Raw genomic sequence first — 18,224 nt, 5'->3', positions numbered from 1 at the left:
AGTCGCTGGGCTAAAACAACCCATTCGCTGGGTTAAAACAACCCAATCACTGGGCTAAAACAACCCAGTCGGTGGGCTAAAAATAACCCAATCGCTGGGTTAAAACAACCAAATTTCTGGGTTTGCCAATTTTCAACTCAATTTGGGATGTTTTTAACCCATCATTTTAGAGTGTATTCACTGTATTTAACCATGAATCAGGTTTTCTCCAATTTGGAACGCATATGTTGTAATGATTGTAAATCTTTAACAGAAATGCTCATTTCTCGTGTCGATACAGTCAGTATACTTTACATTTATCACTACATCGAGTGTCAATAATTATAATCAGAACATTATTAAAGCGTAGTGCAGAATCAAACTAACTCAAAGTTTACTGACGGATCGATGTGGCAAACAGCAGTGTCTGGAATCAAACATGGAGCATTTATTTTGCTCTCACGTCATAATCCTAATTTGATAAACTTTCAGTATGATCTCAGTATTATATCACTGTATTTCCTCTCTATAACACTAAGTGTTTTTCTGTTCTGATGTTTGGTTTTGTTTGCTGATTGCAGATGTGGTTGCATGTGCATTAAGTGTAAATGATGTTTAATGCATCTTTGCTTGATGATTCTGGAGTTAATTCAGGCTATAAAAGAGCTCTGAGCAGCTCATAAACACCCCCATCTTCTGATGAGCAGCGTCTTCAGTCTGATTCCCGGTAAGATCATGTCGTCTCTGTGTGAATGATTGTGTTCAGCCTTTAGTCAAACGTCAGCACATGTTGTTCAGCTTGACTCTCTAGTGCTTGTTTATGAGGAACAGTGTAGAAGTAATTAAAGTGGAATCGGTAAATGCAGCTTTGGATGTTTCCTTCAGGTCCTTGTCGGAACCACTTTTTTTATTTGATAGCGATAAGTTCGGCTCATAAACATCATCATCTGTCTTGTAGTTTGTTTCCAGGTAAGATCCTCTCCTCAGTGAGTTTATATTGTCTGCTATCTTTGTATTTCAGCCTCTGGTATCATGTGATCATTTGTATTGAAACTAGTTTCCTTTAACTATCACTGTGTTTTTTCACAGTGAAGTTTATTTTTACTGGAAATACCACACATATTTCCATATTTTTACAGAAAAAGACTTTAAAAACGGCAGAAAATCAATATTTTAGGAAGATCAAAGCATTTGTGCTTTCTCTCGCCAATCATCTTAAAACACTGTTGTTAGTTGCACTCAAATCAGCCTTGTTCACATAACTTAAAAAAACTTGTGTAACTACATGAACTTAAACAGGGTATCCGCGGGGTCTTGAAAAGTCTTAAAAGGTGATAAATCAATTTTGGGAAAATTAAGACCCTTATAAAGTATTAAAAAGTCTTATCACGGCTTTATAAAGTCTTAAATTTTGAAGGTATTTTGTTCAAGCTTTGTCAAAAGAGTTTGACTCAAAAAGTATTTATGAATATATTTATTTTCATCCCCATAAGTATTAAAAAACAACGGGGCTCTCAATCTGAGATCGGTTCGGAGTGCGCGCGCCAGGGATGGACATTAGCACCGCCACCAGCCAAATGCGGCTGATTTAGAGTTGTGGGGGGTAAACTCGCTTCACCTACCGAACTGTTTCAACTCTTTGTAAACTTTGTTCAATGCATGCGAGTGCTGTATGTGCGCAGATGACCAGTCGTTTTCTCCGCCATCACTCGCGTGAAGACACGCCGTTAGACTCGCGCGCGCTGAGAGAAGATCTGACACTGTGCATCATCCGAGAGCACGCACTCGTCTCACAGTGTGCAAATATTGAGTTCTCTTTCAAGTCTTGCGCTTAAATGGACAAGCTCACACAAGAAGTATGTCAACATGTCCATCTTGATGAGTATCCTAGCAGACAGTCTGAATATGCCTTTAGTGAACTGTATAGTGTGCACAGTCGAGAAAGACGAGCATATCCCTGCCTCAGGTCTTAAAGGCGCAGTAGCCTTTACTGCTGCCTGAGGGATGTCCTTATATTTAGTTTGACATTAAACACTGCTCTTGATTGATTAGCTTTTGTAAGTTTAATAAGGATTAATCTTTCATTTAAACAGTTAAATATGCAGTTATTTTACATTTGATTACTTTATTCAATTTCTGCACCTTTCTGCAGGCCAGTAGGCCTGTACATCATTATTTAATGTACACATGAGTGAGGTCGAGTTAAACATTCTAGTTTGAATTTTATTTTTCGGTTTTCGGTTTTGGTTTCTTCTTTTTTGGTTTCGGCCAAGAATTGATTTCGGAGCGTCCCTATTGACAATGTTCTGCTCAGTGTGTTGTCAACACGCTTCAAAAATGCCAAAACGAATAGTTTCATTCTTGGGACTAAAAACCATAAAACTGGAAGCCATAAAAGACCACAAATCATTGTGAAAATGTCAGTATTTCATTGAGACTTGAGATTAAATAAACTGCTTAAGTATTGTAGAGCTTGTAGTATTCATTTGTTAAAAATAAAAAAGTGTCTGGTAAAAACATGGAGTGGTAGACTTTGAAAAAAGTTAATCTCCATCCCTGGCGAGCGCCGTCTACGGATGACGTCATGTATTTTGCGAAATGCGCAGTTAGGTGATGTGTCGCCCTCCATACGTTGCGAAACAGATAAGCAATATAAACTATACAAAATTGGCCAACGATAGAGATTTTAAGTCTACATTCGACTACAACTGTTTATTAAAATTTTGTTGCTGATTAGAACTTGAAGTGCGATAAGGTCTTTTTTGAGAAGGTCTTTAAAAAGTCTTAAAAAGGTATTGAAATTAACTTCAGGATTCCTGCATATACCCTGTTAAATGTATTGAGTTGTTTCTAGTAAAAATGAGTATTGACAGCTTCACTTTAGTGTTTATTCGAGATATTTAACATTGCTGAGTGAAATGAAAAAAAAATGGGCTGTGGATCTGCAGTTCTCAGCATGCTCTGCAAGGGACTATATTATGAGAGAACATTTAGAGATTAAAGTCTTATTTTATGTGTTTTTCAGTAAAGGGAATTTTATTGTAGTATTTGATGATCAGTTATGTTGGACATTTAGAGGAGTTTCTGTAATTTTGTGGTTACCATTATGCAGAAGAGTAGCACTCATCTACACATTATTGGGTGGAATTCCTGCCCTCAATTAAATTGGGTTTGTCCAAAGAGTTATTTTTGCATTTTGTTTCTAAAATATGTTTATTGTTATTTAATATTTTTGCTCTTACTCTTGTAGAGCAAAAAGTTCATTTAACAACATAAATATTAGGTAAGAGTGACAAGTTCAAATAGTTTGTATTTAATCAAAGACATTTTGTCATCTTTACTTGAATTTATTTTGTTCATATAACTAAATAGTTTTTTGTAAAAAAAACTCAATATAGGTATGTGTAAACACTCGACAATACTCGAGTGTGTGGGGTTCTTATTTTACTGATATTAAATAATTATTATTTTATTAATATTTTTAAGATATTAAAAAACATTGAGTGAACTTTAAAAATGTAAGCTTTTCCAGTCTTCAGTCGCCGTAGAGCCGAGCCAGTTCTGAAACATGTTTTTCACTCAAACTACCATTGTTAGTTAATGGTGTCCTTTATAGTTTCGCACGCTGGATAAAATAGTTTGTCTGTAATCTCGGGCATATCCTACATCACCCCTTTAACGTGTGTGTTTTTACAGTGTGTGCAGTGAATGAAGAGCTCTGTGAGCCGCTCTCCACAAACCTTCTGCTTCGAGACGAAACACACAAACGACCGTCAGTGACGTAAGCTCTTCAATATTTATCCCTTGTTTAATAAAGCACTCGCAGTTCTGCCGAATATGCAGAACAACAGCATTCTTGCTTGTGTGATATTGTTCAAATGGAGGACTTTAATTTTTTACTGGTAATGTATTTGGAGCGTTTTAACATTACACACAAGGGCGACATTAGGTTTGGGGCTTGTCCATCATGTCCACAACAGCATTTTCTTTATAATAGTAAAAATAATTTAGTGTGAGCCGGACGAGAGAGTCTCAGCACTCAGAAATGTAAACGCGCTTGTCAAAGTTTGTCCTTGTACTCTTTTATTGCTGTGTTTTTTTCTCTGAGAATATCAATGATCCCACCATTCAAGCAACACGCTCCCGATTTTTCCTCAATGAATCTGAGATTTCCTCACATCTAGTAAACACCATCCCCTTTAAGTTATTCTTGACTGAACACCTCATCATGAGACAGAATTGTTCTTGTTTGCGCCGACTGAAAACAGATGCTGAGAAGCACCATGAGACTGGAGACACTCGGACATTACAGTAAAGCTCCGGGACGTTGAACATTGGGCCATTATTAGGCTACTTTTATTATTAAATTAATATTACAATTCATACGCGCTGCAATATTTCACAGCGCATAACCCAAGCGCTGCGATGATATGAAGATTAGTTAGATAGTTTACTCTGAAAAATTATATTTTTTCACAACGGGCCACAAGCGAAATATTAAAAACATAAATCTGATTAGTCTCATCTCTAAGAGAATATGCGCCGTTAACTCAGCATCAGAATGCATGAACTCGGTTAGTTTTTACTTTCACCTTCTGTAGTGAATAAGTGACTGACGTTTGAGATTCTTCATCGGCATAACTCTCGCGCAAAGTTTGCATATTACGATATATATAGGGTGGCCATTTCCATAACACCAAAAAGGAGGACACTTCGCGGCCTATAGTAAGGCAAGAATAAATGCATAGGACATGGTGTAGGCTACTCGTAACTACAATACAAGTTTGTCCATCATATCGATGGTATCATGATACAGGGATTCTGAAATAGCCAACTCTATTCATTTCCACAGTTTGATCTACTAAAAAAAAAAGTTTTATTTTTTATTTATTCAAGACATTGTGATGTTTCAAAAACTGACCACTGAGAATAACCTGTCATGCAAATGAACAGTGCCTTAAAACATAGGCCTAACATTTCTGGATTTCTGGAAATAACAGAAATACATAAATAAACAAATAATGTATGCGAAAAATAAATAAATACACATTTCAGCAAGCAGAAGCAGAAGCAACCATTGACTACCATAGTAGGGAAAGAAAAACTACGGTAGTCAATATTTGCTCTGTCTGCTTTGTTACAAACTTTCTTCAAAATATATTCTTTTGTGTTCAGCAGAAGAAAGAAAATCATACAGGTTTGGAACAACTTGAGTAAATTATGGCAGAATTTAAATTTTTGGGTGAACTATCCCTGTATTTGTTATACAGTATGACTGGTGATGCTTGACTTTATGAAGTTACAAAGCTCTGCAGTGAACCAACACTGTGGTGGAGGGGGCATGGTTTAGGAGGAGGGGCGTGGGTTACACAGAGGGGGCGTGGTTTAGGAGGAGGGGCGTGTGTTACACAGAGGGGGCGTGGTTTAGCTAGGTCTGCATGAAAACGGAGAGTTGGAGAAAGATGCTGTGAACAAGTTTAACTGAGTTGTTGAGTGCGACGTGAGTGCGACCGTATTTAGTTTGTACAAGGACAGTTCTGAATAAACACTCCCAGAGTCCCAGTCACGCCGACCCCGTCTAATTCCTCCTTGTTCCACGAACTTTCTTACATTGACCAGAGGAAAGCCGTACCTGCAGCTCGGTTATTTTTATGTTTTTCCGTGCTGGCATGGCATGGCGGCTTTCTCTTGTCTACTAACGTCCACTTCACAACCATTCCGGATTAAATGAGGTCTGACGTTTCGGCATGTAACTTTATGTTCCCTTTCAGTCGGTCACGTTCCACGTACATCGGAACTGAACCGACGAATTGGGATCTGACTTCAGAGACCTATCCACTTCGAGTGTATAAAAACGAGCCAATCAGAGATTGGCATGTGATCCACACATTCCACGCTCCGCCCCGCAGCGCGTGTATAAATAAGGAAGTGGAATGGCAGATCAATGCTTTCAACTTCGGAGCCGAACAGTAGTGTTTGCTGTTTCCACGAAGAGTGTTTAAATTGAGTCTCGTGAGAGAAGGAGAACTGCCAGTGCGGGTAAAACGGCGCTTCAGCGAGTGGTCGACAGTTGCAGTTGCTTACATTCAAAAAAGAGCTTTTTGTTGGTTCGCTGGGCATTTTTCCCAAACTTGAGTGCCACACACAGGCTTGCACTGTGGACTGTGTGCTGGCCGCGGTCGTCTCCCTGAGTGCTTCAGCACATTTAAAAGAGCAGTTTTTCCATTCTAAAAGAGCAACACGGTTTGACCTTGCGTCTTTTTCAAGATGTCATTCAAACCATGTATTCCTGGAATGCAACTGCTTCCTGTCCTCGTTGACGGCCACGATCGCATGTGAGATTGCGATCGTGGGTGATTCATGTTCTCGCAGAACATGGTCACGTCGGCGCGTTGTTCGTCTCACCCTTCTCATAAAAGGCTTGAGTGTTCAGCGCGCCGCGTGCCGTCGAGCGGCCGGCTGACGGTGGTTGTCACAGCAACCGGCGCGCGTCAGTCGGCGCTCTAGATGCGCAGTCGAGACTATGAAACCTCAGATGGGGTCGAGTCCCTTCGCCTATTCCCCGATCTAGTTCATTTTCTGGTGTTACTGCAAAAGGGCTACTTTGGCTGATAAGCGCTGGTGGCCTGAGGATTACAGTGGGAATTCCCCGCCGGGTAAATCCCTTCAGGCCCCCACTCCTCTGTCGCATCAAAAGCATGCTGAGACTCAGTTCGTGGGTGGTACGGATTCTCTCATGAGAACATGACCACGTCAGGCCATTGTTCGCCTTGCCTTCTTCATAGAGGCTTGAGCGTTCAGTGCGCTGTGTGCTGCTCTGACGGCCACGTTCACTGTCTTGCATGCCTGCTTGTAGTTAGAGATGGAATCGCTGATCCTAAAAGAGAAAGACGCCATCGAGAACTTTGCCCAGCAGTTCTTGGTGGCCCAGAAGCAGACGGAGGCGTTGCACCAGGGTGCCGACGACCAGCTGCTCGGTCGTCGGTCGCGGTTCCTCTGCCGGCTTGTCGCCGAGCGCATCCCCTCCTGCGTCCGCCTCCACCCTGCTAGAGCCGAGCAGCAGCCTCCACTGGAGGAGCAGGGTGCCGGATGCGAGGGAGGAGCCCAACCCGTCCAGGGTCCCGCTAATCTGCAGGCAAGCGCAAGGGGACGCGGCCCTGAGACGGACAGGCTGGGGAGAACAGGAGCTGCTCGGAGGGAGGTGATATTTGCATCCCTCCCCCATCCCCCCTGACTGGTTAACGTTTCTGCCACTGGCTCTCCGGAGTCCAGCGGTACCCACATTTCAACAGCAGTTTCCTCTCTCTCTGGACCCCAAGAGAGCCAGGTTGGAAGTGTGCGATGCCCCTGAGCCTTGCTGCTTCTTTCCTCCCCTCCCTCGCCAGGGGGCAGTAGTGTGGGCATCGAGACCGCCTCCGGGCCTTCTCACCCACACTCTGCCCCAACCTGGAGTACTCGGACAACCCTCCGGGCCGCCCATGGGCCTCCCGAGTCGGGTCTGAGCATCCCACCTCTCTGCCTCCAGGCAGCGAGCAGCCAAATGTGGGCTTCGAGGACGCCTCTGGGCCTTCTCACCCACTCCCTGCCCATACCAGGAGTAGTCGCGTGACACTCCGGGCCCCCTCTGGGCCTCCCGAGTCGAGCCAGAGCACTCCGTTGCGCTGCCCCACCCCGGGCATGTCTGTGGTGCCGTTGGTCCCGCTGGTACGGTCCCTGGGAGCGTGGCTACAGCTCCCTCGACCGTCCCGTTGGCTCATCCGTACCATCAGATTCGGCTACACGATTCAGCTCGCTCGCCGGCCACCCAAGTACAAGGGCGTCCTCTTCACTTCAGTTCGAAGCTCGACGCTCAAGTCTTGCAGTCAGAGATCGAGGTCCTACTGGCGAAGGACGCGATCGAGCCGGTTCCTCCAGCCGAGATGAAGACAGGGTTCTACAGTCCCTACTTCATCGTGCCCAAGAAAGGGGGTGGGCTACGGCCAATCCTGGACCTGCGTGTCCTGAATCGGGCCCTGCACAAGCTCCCGTTCCGGATGTTAACGCAGAAACGCATTTTTCAATGCATCTGTCCCCAGGATTGGTTCACAGCGATCGACCTAAAGGATGCGTACTTTCATGTCTCTATTCTCCCTCGACACAGACTGTTCCTATGCTTTGCGTTTGAGAGAAGGGCATACCAGTACAAGGTCCTGCCCTTCCGGCTGTCCCTGTCACCTCGTGTCTTTACGAAGATCGCGGAGGCAGCCACTGTTCCACTCCGAGAACGCGGCGTTCGCATTCTCAACTATCTCGACGACTGGCTCATTCTCGCCCAGTCTCAGGAGCAGTTGTGCGAACACAGGGACATGGTGCTCAGTCACCTCAGCCTGTTAGGCCTTCGGGTCAACCGAGAGAAGAGCAAGCTCTGTCCTACTCAGAGAATCTCTTACCTCGGTATGGAGCTGGATTCGGCCAACCAGACTGCGCATCTCACGGAGGAGCGAGTCAGGTCGGTGTTGAACTGCTTGAATATGTTCAAAGGCAGAACTGCGGTCCCACTGAAACTTTTTCAGAGGCTCCTGGAGCATATGGCATCTGCAGCCGCTGTGACGCCGCTCGGATTGCTTCATATGAGACCGATCCAACACTGGCTTCATGGCCGAGTCCCGAGGTGGGCGTGGCAGAGTGGCCAGTACTGGGTCCCAGTGACTCCGTACTGCCGCCAAACCTTCAGTCCTTGGTCAGAACCGATGTTTCTCCGGGCCGGGGTGCCCTTAGAACAAGTGTCCAGGCATGCTGTGCTGTTCACGGATGCCTCATCCACGGGCTGGGGGGCCACGTACAACGGGCATGCAGTTGCGGGTCTGTGGACGGAACCTCAATTGCATTGGCATATCAATTGCCTCGAGTTGCTAGCAGTACAGCGGCCATTGCGTACATCAACCGTCAGGGTGGTCTACGCTTCCGTCGCATGTTCCAACACGCCCACCACCTGCTCCTGTGGAGTCAGAAGCAGCTGAGGTCGCTTCGGGCCATTCATGTCCCTGGTGCGCTCAACCAGACAGCCAAAGAGCTCTCTCGGCAGCCAGCACCTTCGGGAGAGTTGCGACTCCACCCCCAGGCGGTCCAGCTGATATGGGACCATTTCGGAGCCGCACAGGTAGACCTGTTAGCCTCTCCGGACTCGAACCATTGCCAGTGGTACTATTCCCTGACTGGGACTGTAACCTCGGCACAGATGCACTGGCGCACAGCTGGCCCCGGGACCTACGCAAGTGTGCGTTCCCCCAGTGAGCCTTCTTGCACAGTCACTGTGCAAAGTCAGGGAGGACGAGGAGCAGGTCTTGCTAGTTGCGCCATATTGGCCCAACCGGACCTGGTTCCCAGAACTTACTCTCCTCGCGACAGCCCCTCCTTGGCCCATTCCCCTGAGGAAGGACCTTCTTTCTCAAGGACGGGGCACTCTATGACACCCACGTTCAGACCTCTGGAATCTTCATGTCTGGTCCCTGGACGGGACGCGGAGGTTCTAGATGGACTACCACAAGCAGTCGTAGATACCATCTCTTCAACTAGAGCCCCCTCTACGATGCGCCTCTATGTACTGAAGTGGAACCTGTTCGTTGAGTGGTGTTCTTCCCGCCGGGAAGACCCCCGGAGCTGTTCGATTGGTGTCGTGCTTTCCTTCCTGCAACATGGGTTGGAGCGAAGGCTGTCTCCCTCCACCCTCAAAGTGTACGTACCATGACGCAGTTGAAGGTAAGTCCGTGGGGAAGCATGACCTAATCGTCAGGTGCGAGGAGACTAAATCCTCATCGTCCAGCCTGGATACCCTCTTGGGACTTAGCTCTAGTGCTCAGAACACTTCAGAGCACTTCCCTTCGAGCCTTTGAAGTCAATTGAGCTTAAAATCTTGTCAATGAAGACAGTGCTCCTGACTGCATTGGCCTCTATCAAGAGGGTAGGGGACCTGCACGCACTTTCGGTCAGCGAATCATGCCTAGAGTTTGGGCCTGGTAACTCTCACGTTATCCTGAGACCCAGGCCCGGATACGTGCCCAAGGTTCCTACCACTCCCTTCCGGGATCAGGTGGTGAACCTGCAAGCGCTGCCTTCGGAGGAGGCAGACCCAGCCCTGGCTTTGTTGTGTCCGGTCCGCGTTCTTCGCGCTTACATTGACCGGACCCAAAGCTTTTGGACCTCAGAGCAACTCTTCGTCTGTTACGGAGGCCAGCAGAAGGGAAAGGCTGTCTCCAAGCAGAGGTTAGCCCACTGGATAGTGGATGCTATTGTCTTGGCTTACCAGTCCCAAGACGTGCCTTGTCCGTTCGGGTTGCGAGCTCACTTCACTAGGAGTGTAGCATCCTCCTGGGCGCTGGCTCAAGGCGCCTCGCTGACAGACATTTGTAGAGCTGCGGGCTGGGCGACACCTAACACGTTCGCTAGATTTTATAGCCTCCGTGTAGAGCCAGTATCTTCCCGCATCCTCGCCCCTGGTGGCCAGGAGCGCTGAGTGCCCGTTCTAAGTGTCGGCTTGCAACGCCACTCCCGCCCTCTGGGCCGGATACCTGCGTTTATTGTCTCCAGTTGTGTTCCCCGGGAAACCGGCTAACCCTGTCGAGCTCCTCCGTCACCCCATGCGGTGTCAGATGCTGCGGACCGTTTTACGCTAGGCCTGCTACCGTATGCTTGTGGAACGTGGTTGTAGGCTGGGTCCCATATGTAGCGTTTCCCTCACGGCAACCCCATATGTGTATTCTTCCACGGTACCAGCTACCCTGACGGCTAGCCCCGTGTCTTTCCCTTGACAGAGCCTGCTCTGTCGTCTCTGGGCATGTTCTTTCTCCCCTACAATTAGGTTGGAACCACCCCTGAGACTGCCATATGTTGCACTACCCTGCCAGGTTAGTCCTTATGTGTATTCCGCCACCACTCCTTCCCTGAAGGACGTGGCCCCACAGCGTACCTTCTTCCGAGAGGGACATGCTTCCCAGCGGTCTATGGTCACTCTAAGTGAGTCTTGCAGAAACAGCAGTGACTGACCTCCCTGCTTGGAGCCCTGACTTCCGTACCATACTAGACGGTCCAGTGTGCTCAAGTAGGACGCTGGAAGGGCCAGCATCCTGGCGTTATCCAAAGGGATCCCAATTCGTTGGTTCAGTTCCGACGTACGTCCAACGTGACTGACTGAAAGGGAACGTCTCGGGTACGTATGTTACCCTTGTTCCCTGAAAAAGGGAACAGAGACGTACGTACCGTCGCTAGGTGCTGTGCTTCCGCTAGGAGCCCAGTCACGTATTCAGCTCCTCAGCAGAAAAAAGCATTGATCTGCCATTCCACTTCCTTATTTATACCCGCACTGCGGGGCGGAACGTGGAATGTGTCGATCACATGCCAATCTCCGATTGGCTCGTTTTTATACACTCGAAGTGGATAGGTCTCGGAAGTCAGATCCCAATTCGTCAGTTCAGTTCCGACGTACATCTCCGTTCCCTTCTTCAGGGAACGAGGGTTACATACGTAACCGAGACGATATACCATAGCCAGCACGTCGTGCTTGTTTACGTTTTTAACCAATGATATATCAGATATTTATTTGACACCGCTTTCAGCCAATCATTTGTTTGACTAGAGATCTTACAGCATTAGACGCTATGCTGCTGCGTCCCCATTAAGATTCTAGAGTGTTTTTTTTTTGGCCAATTGAGCATGGCTCCAAAAAGGAGGACAAATGCGCCCGACGCCGGACAGGGGGCTTAAAAATTCGGACTGTCCGGAAAAAATCTGGACATATGGCCACCCTAGATATATCTCATGGTTTAAGATGCAAAAACTTTCAATTGTTTATAGTCACACTAAATTATGGACAAACAGGTTTACATTTCAAACCCGCATAATTTCCTATGAAGACCACCACTAAATAAAAAAATAAAGAGTAATTGTGAATTTTTATCTCAGAATCACGTAAATGTGAGAAAAAAACAGATTTCTGAGATAAAAAGTCGCAATTACTCTTTTTATTTTTTTATTTAGTGGCGGAAACGGGCTTCCATAATTTCCTGTGATAACAAAATTAAGTAGGATAAATTATTAAATAAAAAATGACTAAATTATGAATTAGTATTTAAATAAAAAAGAAGATAAATAAACAAGTAGCAAGCAAAATTAAACGAGTTTGCTTAAAAGGTTATTTCACCCAAAAAAGAACACAAAAGAAGATATTTTAGTTGAAAGCTGCTGATGGCTGAGAAAGGCTTCAGATAGGCCTCCATTGACATTCAGTACATTTTTTACTCACTCGACCCATAGAGGCACTAAAAACGTCATTACAAAGTCCATCTCACTGCAGTGGCTGTACAGTTATGTTACCTAGCGACGAGAATAGTTTTTGTGTGCAAAAAAAATCGAAATAACTACTTTATCCACTAAGTTATTGTCTTCCGCGTATGCCTCAGCCGTGAACTCACGAAGCACCATGCGCGAGAATATGACGCAGTCCACGGTACGGAAATGTGACCCAGAAGCAGATGTTTGTTTACAAGCAGAGGACGGGAAGACGCGCCGTATCTAAGCTGTTGAATTATACACTGATCGTGCTTTAGTTCTTGGCTTAGTGGTCAAAATGGGGCGGCTAAAGTGTGCATTTCCTGGATGCCCGAACCGTGAGAATCGACCAAGTAAACGTAAAAGTGCTTTATCAAATCCGCGAAATGAAAGGCTCACATTTCACTATTTCTCATGGAATGATACTGAACGCATGAACGCATCGGGATGTTGATTTACCGCTTCGATATGTCAAGCAGTTGAACTTGTGTGGTGCACATTTTTCACCAGACGATTTGAAATGTGGTCACCGTCGAAGACATCTGAAATCAACAGCTGTGCCCAGCCTGTTTTTACAAAACAAAGAGGTATGAGTGGAATCGTAATGGGGAGATCGTCAAGGGATAAAGCAACTATACGGCAATGTAGTATATGATTTCATTTTTTTAAATGCTATAATTCTTTGGATAAATATGTAAAGTACATTATTTACTATATTACTGAGTTACTATATAAACATGAGACTATGAATGATTCATCACACCTCCGTCAGTTCCATTATAGAGGTCTTCACGAGGTTCGGGTCTATATTTGAAATGGTCAGCCGGGTCGGGTCCCAATCTGTTACTTCGGGTCCCGGGTCTGTTAACGTTGTAGCCAATTTAATCGCTAGGACTCGGAGAACACCTGGCCCTGAGAGTCAGCACGGATTGTGTTTTGTGTAACTTGCAAATTGCTATATTAGGATAAGAAAAGTGTGAGCCGGGAAATGAGGTTTAGAAATTTACAAAAAAAAGCGGGCAGATTTAAAGCATGCACACGGTAATAATGTATTAAAAAATATATTTCAAATCAGACACAAGACCTCAGGTGAACTGTCACATAAATGTTTTCTGTAATGCTCAAAATGCGTAGAAAAGCTCATATTTCAGGTGCTCCAGCTGACACGCGAGTGCAGTCTCAAGCGCGTCATGTTTCTTTGGCAACCCGAGCTTTCGCTGTGACTGTAATGACTTTAAAAATAATATAAATGAACCGTCTTGTTTAATCTTTAAGTTCTGCTAGTCAGACTCGGCTCAGAGTGATTAAGGCAAATAAATAATGGCACTGAACGAGCAATAGGATCTGCGCGGGTCCAGGTCCAGTTTTTGAAATTATAGACAGGTCCGAGTTGGTTCTGTGTAGAACACTGCGGGTCTCTTCGGGTTCGGGTACGATTTTTTGGACCTGTGAAGACCTCTCTGTTTTACAGTAACAGCTTGTGGCTATGTTTGTGTTGCAGCTGCTTCCATCTCTTCCAGTTCATTATCTGTATACTCCAGTTCAAATAAGTGTGGATGAACAAAAGAATGCAAATCCTCTTCGTAGAAATCATCTGACATATTCACGAATGATGTAAAGCACGATCAGTGTATAATTCAACAGCTTAGATACGGCGCGTCTTCCCGTCCGACAAACGTCCGCTTCTGGGTCCGTACGGCGGACTGCGTCATATTCTCGCGCATGCGCCGTGGTGCTTCGTGAGTTCATGGCCGAGGCATACGCGGAAGACAATAACTTAGTGGATAAAGTAGATATTTACATTTTTTTTGCACACAATAACTATTCTCGTCGCTTAGTAACAAAACTGTACAGCCACTGCAGTGAGATGGACTTTGTAATGATGTCGAGTGAGTAAAAAATGTACTGAATGTCAATGAAGGCCTATCTGAAGCCTTTCTCAGCCATCAGCTTTCAACTAAAATATCTTCTTTTGTGTTCTGAAGATGAACGAAGGTCTTACGGGTGTCTAATGACATGAGGGTGAGTAATTAATTTCATTTTTGGGTGAACTAACCCTTTAATTTCTGGAATAATCCCCCCTAATTCGAGTCAAATGTCGCCCATGATTACACACATCTCCTCTAAAGGAAATGTAAAGCACACGTTATGCCATACCTTGTTTTTGTTTTTTTTAAATAAATAAAGAATAATTGTACAATAGGAAATGTTAAACTAATGTCTGGTTTGTTATTTAGAGCTGCCTGTGAGGATTTTATGAAACGATGGCAGAGCAAAACGCCAGCATCAACGGATCTACTGGAGGAAATAAGTACAACGAATCGACACCGGAGAAAACTGAGATGTGGGAATTTTTCAGTAAAGTTGATTTAGCAAAATCATATGTCTGGATAATTTCAGTCATTGAGATCCCAATCATGATCTTAACTGTGTTAGCACTGTGTGTTCTGCTCAAATCTCACCGCTCTGCTCCGGTGTTTGTCATTCATCTGATTCTGTCAGATCTCATTCAGATCATTTCTATGTTAACCTTAACGTTCATACAGTCACATGAAATGTATAATGCACATCGGTACAGTTTGATTGTGGGTCTGTATTTTATGGCGTTTGTTGCTGTTGAGCGATATCTTCTGGTTTCTCATCCCATCTGGTACGAATCTTGCCACTTACTGAAAGTCTGCTGTGTTATTTCTGTGCTCATCTGGTTCGTTCCTCTGATCTTTGCGGATCTAAACTCTGATTGGCTGTTAAAACCTCTGCCCCGGTCAATCGCTAGTTTAATCCCCTACCCGATAATCGTTCTGTGTTTCATTGGCACTTGTCGCGGTCTTTCACATGCAACATCTTTTACTCCTCTTAACCACAAATTAATTCTGGGCAGTTTGTTCCTGTTGCTGGTGACTTACACACTTCTCATTCTCCCCTTTGTAATCCTGAATTTGATTAGAGATATTTTTTCCACTAACTTCAGATTCTATTTGTTTAAGTTCCTGCGGTATCTGAAACCACTGGCGGACTGTTTATTGTACTTGTTCTTGAGGCCTGATGTTGGAGATTTACTGACGTGTGTTCAGTGCTGTAGTAGAACGACACACAGCCGAGATGAACCCTCACGAGACAGCAGTGGCACGATGGCCTGCTCTGTTTCAGCGCTAAAGCCTACATCTCAGTCTCAAGAGACCGCCAGTAGTTCAGTTTAAACAACAGCTGCGCTCAATCAATCCTTTCATCACTCACACACCTTTCTGTGAGATTTAGGGTTATTAGGGACAAACCATGTATTGATGTACACTTAACTCTGATTTCTGTCTACAATGCTGTATAGGAACAATGCAAAACAGGCCAAACAGTCTGCATTTAACACATTTAAAGTGCATGAAGTATATTAGCTACTTTTATATGAAATATTGTGTGTGAGTTGTGTGTAATATTGTTGTGTCTTTATAGAAGTGTTTCGTATAGGTCACTGTATCATATCGAGTCAGAGACTGTCCTGTATTTATCCTCTTTTCCATCATTAATATCATTAAAGAGCTCCCAGGTCTCCTGTATCTGTTTCTGTTTTTAATGGAGGCGTAATTAAGACAACACTGGTAAATAATAAAGTACATTTAAAAAAAAACTATTGTAGTGATTGTTGATTCTTAAGGTAGAAAAATACAACACTCCCCTAAAAAAACATCATTCACATTGAATTATAGTAAATTATTAATTATTCAAACTGTTCAAGATAAAATTAAACAATCAAAATCTTGCTGATCTCTTAAATTTAACGAAAGAAAGAACCCAACAATTTCCAAACATTTCTTCTTGAGAGAAAATCTTCTCTTTTCTAATTTATGGAGCCATGCAGTTGTTCAAAACATTTAATCTGGATCAAAATGATCAGGGCCCAGGTTTCCCAAAGTAATCCAGTGGGATTTTGGACCAGGGATTGGATCAAATCTTGGAAATGGGTTTTTCAAAAGCAAAAGATGGATTCTGAACTATGATCAGAGCATGTAATCCGATCTTACATTTGACCTGGATTAAACATGCCTTTTGGGTTTTTCAAAACGTTGAACTCTGGGATGCATTTCGTTATCCAGGTAGCCTACGATAAAGGGGAGGGTTTTTTTTTGTTTGTTTTTCCATTATGTTGGTATCCCCAATCCTGTAGACCTGAGTGTCTCATTGGGTTAATTGATTGTATTAGGCCTTATTAAGCTAATTGGATGTTGTTGGGTTATGGGTGGGGTTTAACATATAAGTTGTTATCATTCTCATTCCTTGTGTTGCTTTGCCCTGATGAAGACCATTGTGGGTCGAAACATGTTGGCGCTTGTATTTTAAAATGACTTAAGCCATACCTAATAAAGGCTTTTTAATTATTTCCTTATCCTTTACATCTGAGTGCCTTGGACCTGCCCTTTTTGTCATGGGATTGGGATCTATTTGTTCCGAAAAACAAGATTACCCTGATCGGTCCGTGTATCACTTGATAATTTTATTTCCTGTTTGGAATGGAATAACGAGAACAGATAAATCAGCGTGTTTATTAGTTTTTTTGTTTAGTTTAAAAAACACAAAAAATGTGATTTTGGCTCGATTTTTTTATTTGTGGTTTATAAATCGGTTTATGGGTTTGATATTTCATTTCCACACTGGGGGTCCAAGAACATAGGAGAGTGCACACCGATGACCTAATACTGTACCGCAAAGTGGAGAGATGCACGTTTATTTCCACATCAGCATGGAGGAACGATGCCCAAGCCGCAACAGGCGGTATAGGGTTAATGCTGGGCCCACGGGCACGTAAGGCTCTTCGTCGGGTTTACCACCACACTGACAGGATCATGTGTGCAGAGTTCTCGGGTAACCCAGTAACAACAGTCATAGTCGTGTACTCACCCACCAACGTGGCGCCATCTGACGAGGTGGAGAAGTTCTTTGAGGACCTTGTAAGAGCGGTCCGCGGCATCCCAACCCACAACTTCCTGGCAATTCTTGGGGACTTCATTGCGAGGCTTGGACCAGAGGACGTACCCTTCCCCTACCGCGACTCTACCAACCGCAACGGCACCTACCTCACTGCCTTCCTAACGGAGCACGAGTTACTGGCGGCAAATACCATCTTCCGGAAGAGAACAGGAAAGAGGTGGACCTTCTGGGACCGAGCCTCAGGAACGCTACGGCAGCTATAATACATCCTAGTTAGGATGAAGTGGAGGAACTCCATTATGAATGCTGAGCCATACAGCACTTTTAGTTCTGTGGGCTCAGACCACCGCGTGGTCTCAACTGAGCCTCAGGGTTCCCAAACCAAGTCCCAAAATACGATATAAAAGGAAAGTGACCCTGGCCTTCTAACCAGATACACAGAGGAGGTGAGCACGTGGGATGGTGGAGGAAGCCCGCCTCAACTTTGAGCAGGAACCAACTGCGGCGAGAAACAGCGAGCTGAACGAAGCCAAACAGTTTCTTTTCAGAACCTATGATGCCATCAAAGGTGAAGAACTGATGGAAAGAGTGCGGAGGGTGCAGGCGGCGCAAGGGGAACAGCAGTATGGGGAGGCCTGGAGGGTCTGCGACAATGAAATGATGGGGCGGAAGAGGACAAAGAAGGGACAGGTGGAGGGACAGGTGAAGGGCCCAGAGGAGAGGGTGATGACCTGGTCAAGCCACTTCAAAAGGCTTCAAAAGGAAACAGCAGACGTTGCTGAGGAAGAGGAAATACCATCAGACCTCGCAAACCTGAACATAAACGATGGTCCCTTCGAACTCTGTGAGCTCGTCAGGGCAAAAGCCACAGTAAGAGTGGGGTAAAGTGCTGGTCCGGATGGCATACCCCCAGAGGTGCTGAAGAACTGTGACTTAGATGACATCATTCTAGAGTTCTGCAACCTTGCTCTGCTGCACAATTGGATGACTGATATGTGGTCTCTATCAAACATTGTGCCTGT

At 44.9% G+C, this 18,224-nt stretch overlaps 1 protein-coding gene and 1 pseudogene across 1 annotated transcript; both read left to right on the top strand.

The window, feature by feature from the left end:
* Positions 1-606: 606 nt before the first annotated feature.
* Positions 607-15,860, top strand: si:ch211-132e22.4 (G-protein coupled receptor 4). The gene is made up of 3 exons (XM_067451508.1): positions 607-706; positions 3,676-3,760; positions 14,520-15,860. Exon 3 carries the CDS (start codon positions 14,547-14,549, stop codon positions 15,480-15,482), a length of 936 nt encoding a protein of 311 aa, XP_067307609.1. The 5' UTR covers positions 607-706; positions 3,676-3,760; positions 14,520-14,546; the 3' UTR covers positions 15,483-15,860.
* A 1,056-nt stretch (positions 15,861-16,916) lies between these two features.
* LOC137085297 (craniofacial development protein 2-like) lies at positions 16,917-17,606 on the top strand (annotated as a pseudogene).
* Positions 17,607-18,224: the final 618 nt, after the last annotated feature.

The sequence above is a fragment of the Pseudorasbora parva genome, chromosome 8 (assembly GCF_024679245.1).
Source record: "Pseudorasbora parva isolate DD20220531a chromosome 8, ASM2467924v1, whole genome shotgun sequence".
In the NCBI taxonomy this organism is placed as follows: domain Eukaryota; kingdom Metazoa; phylum Chordata; class Actinopteri; order Cypriniformes; family Gobionidae; genus Pseudorasbora; species Pseudorasbora parva.
This window is presented reverse-complemented; position numbering and strand designations above follow the sequence as displayed.

Coding starts and splice junctions, on each gene's coding strand:
- si:ch211-132e22.4 (XM_067451508.1), top strand. CDS start 14,547: ATGGCAGAGCAAAACGCCAGCATCAACGGATCTACTGGAGGAAATAAG.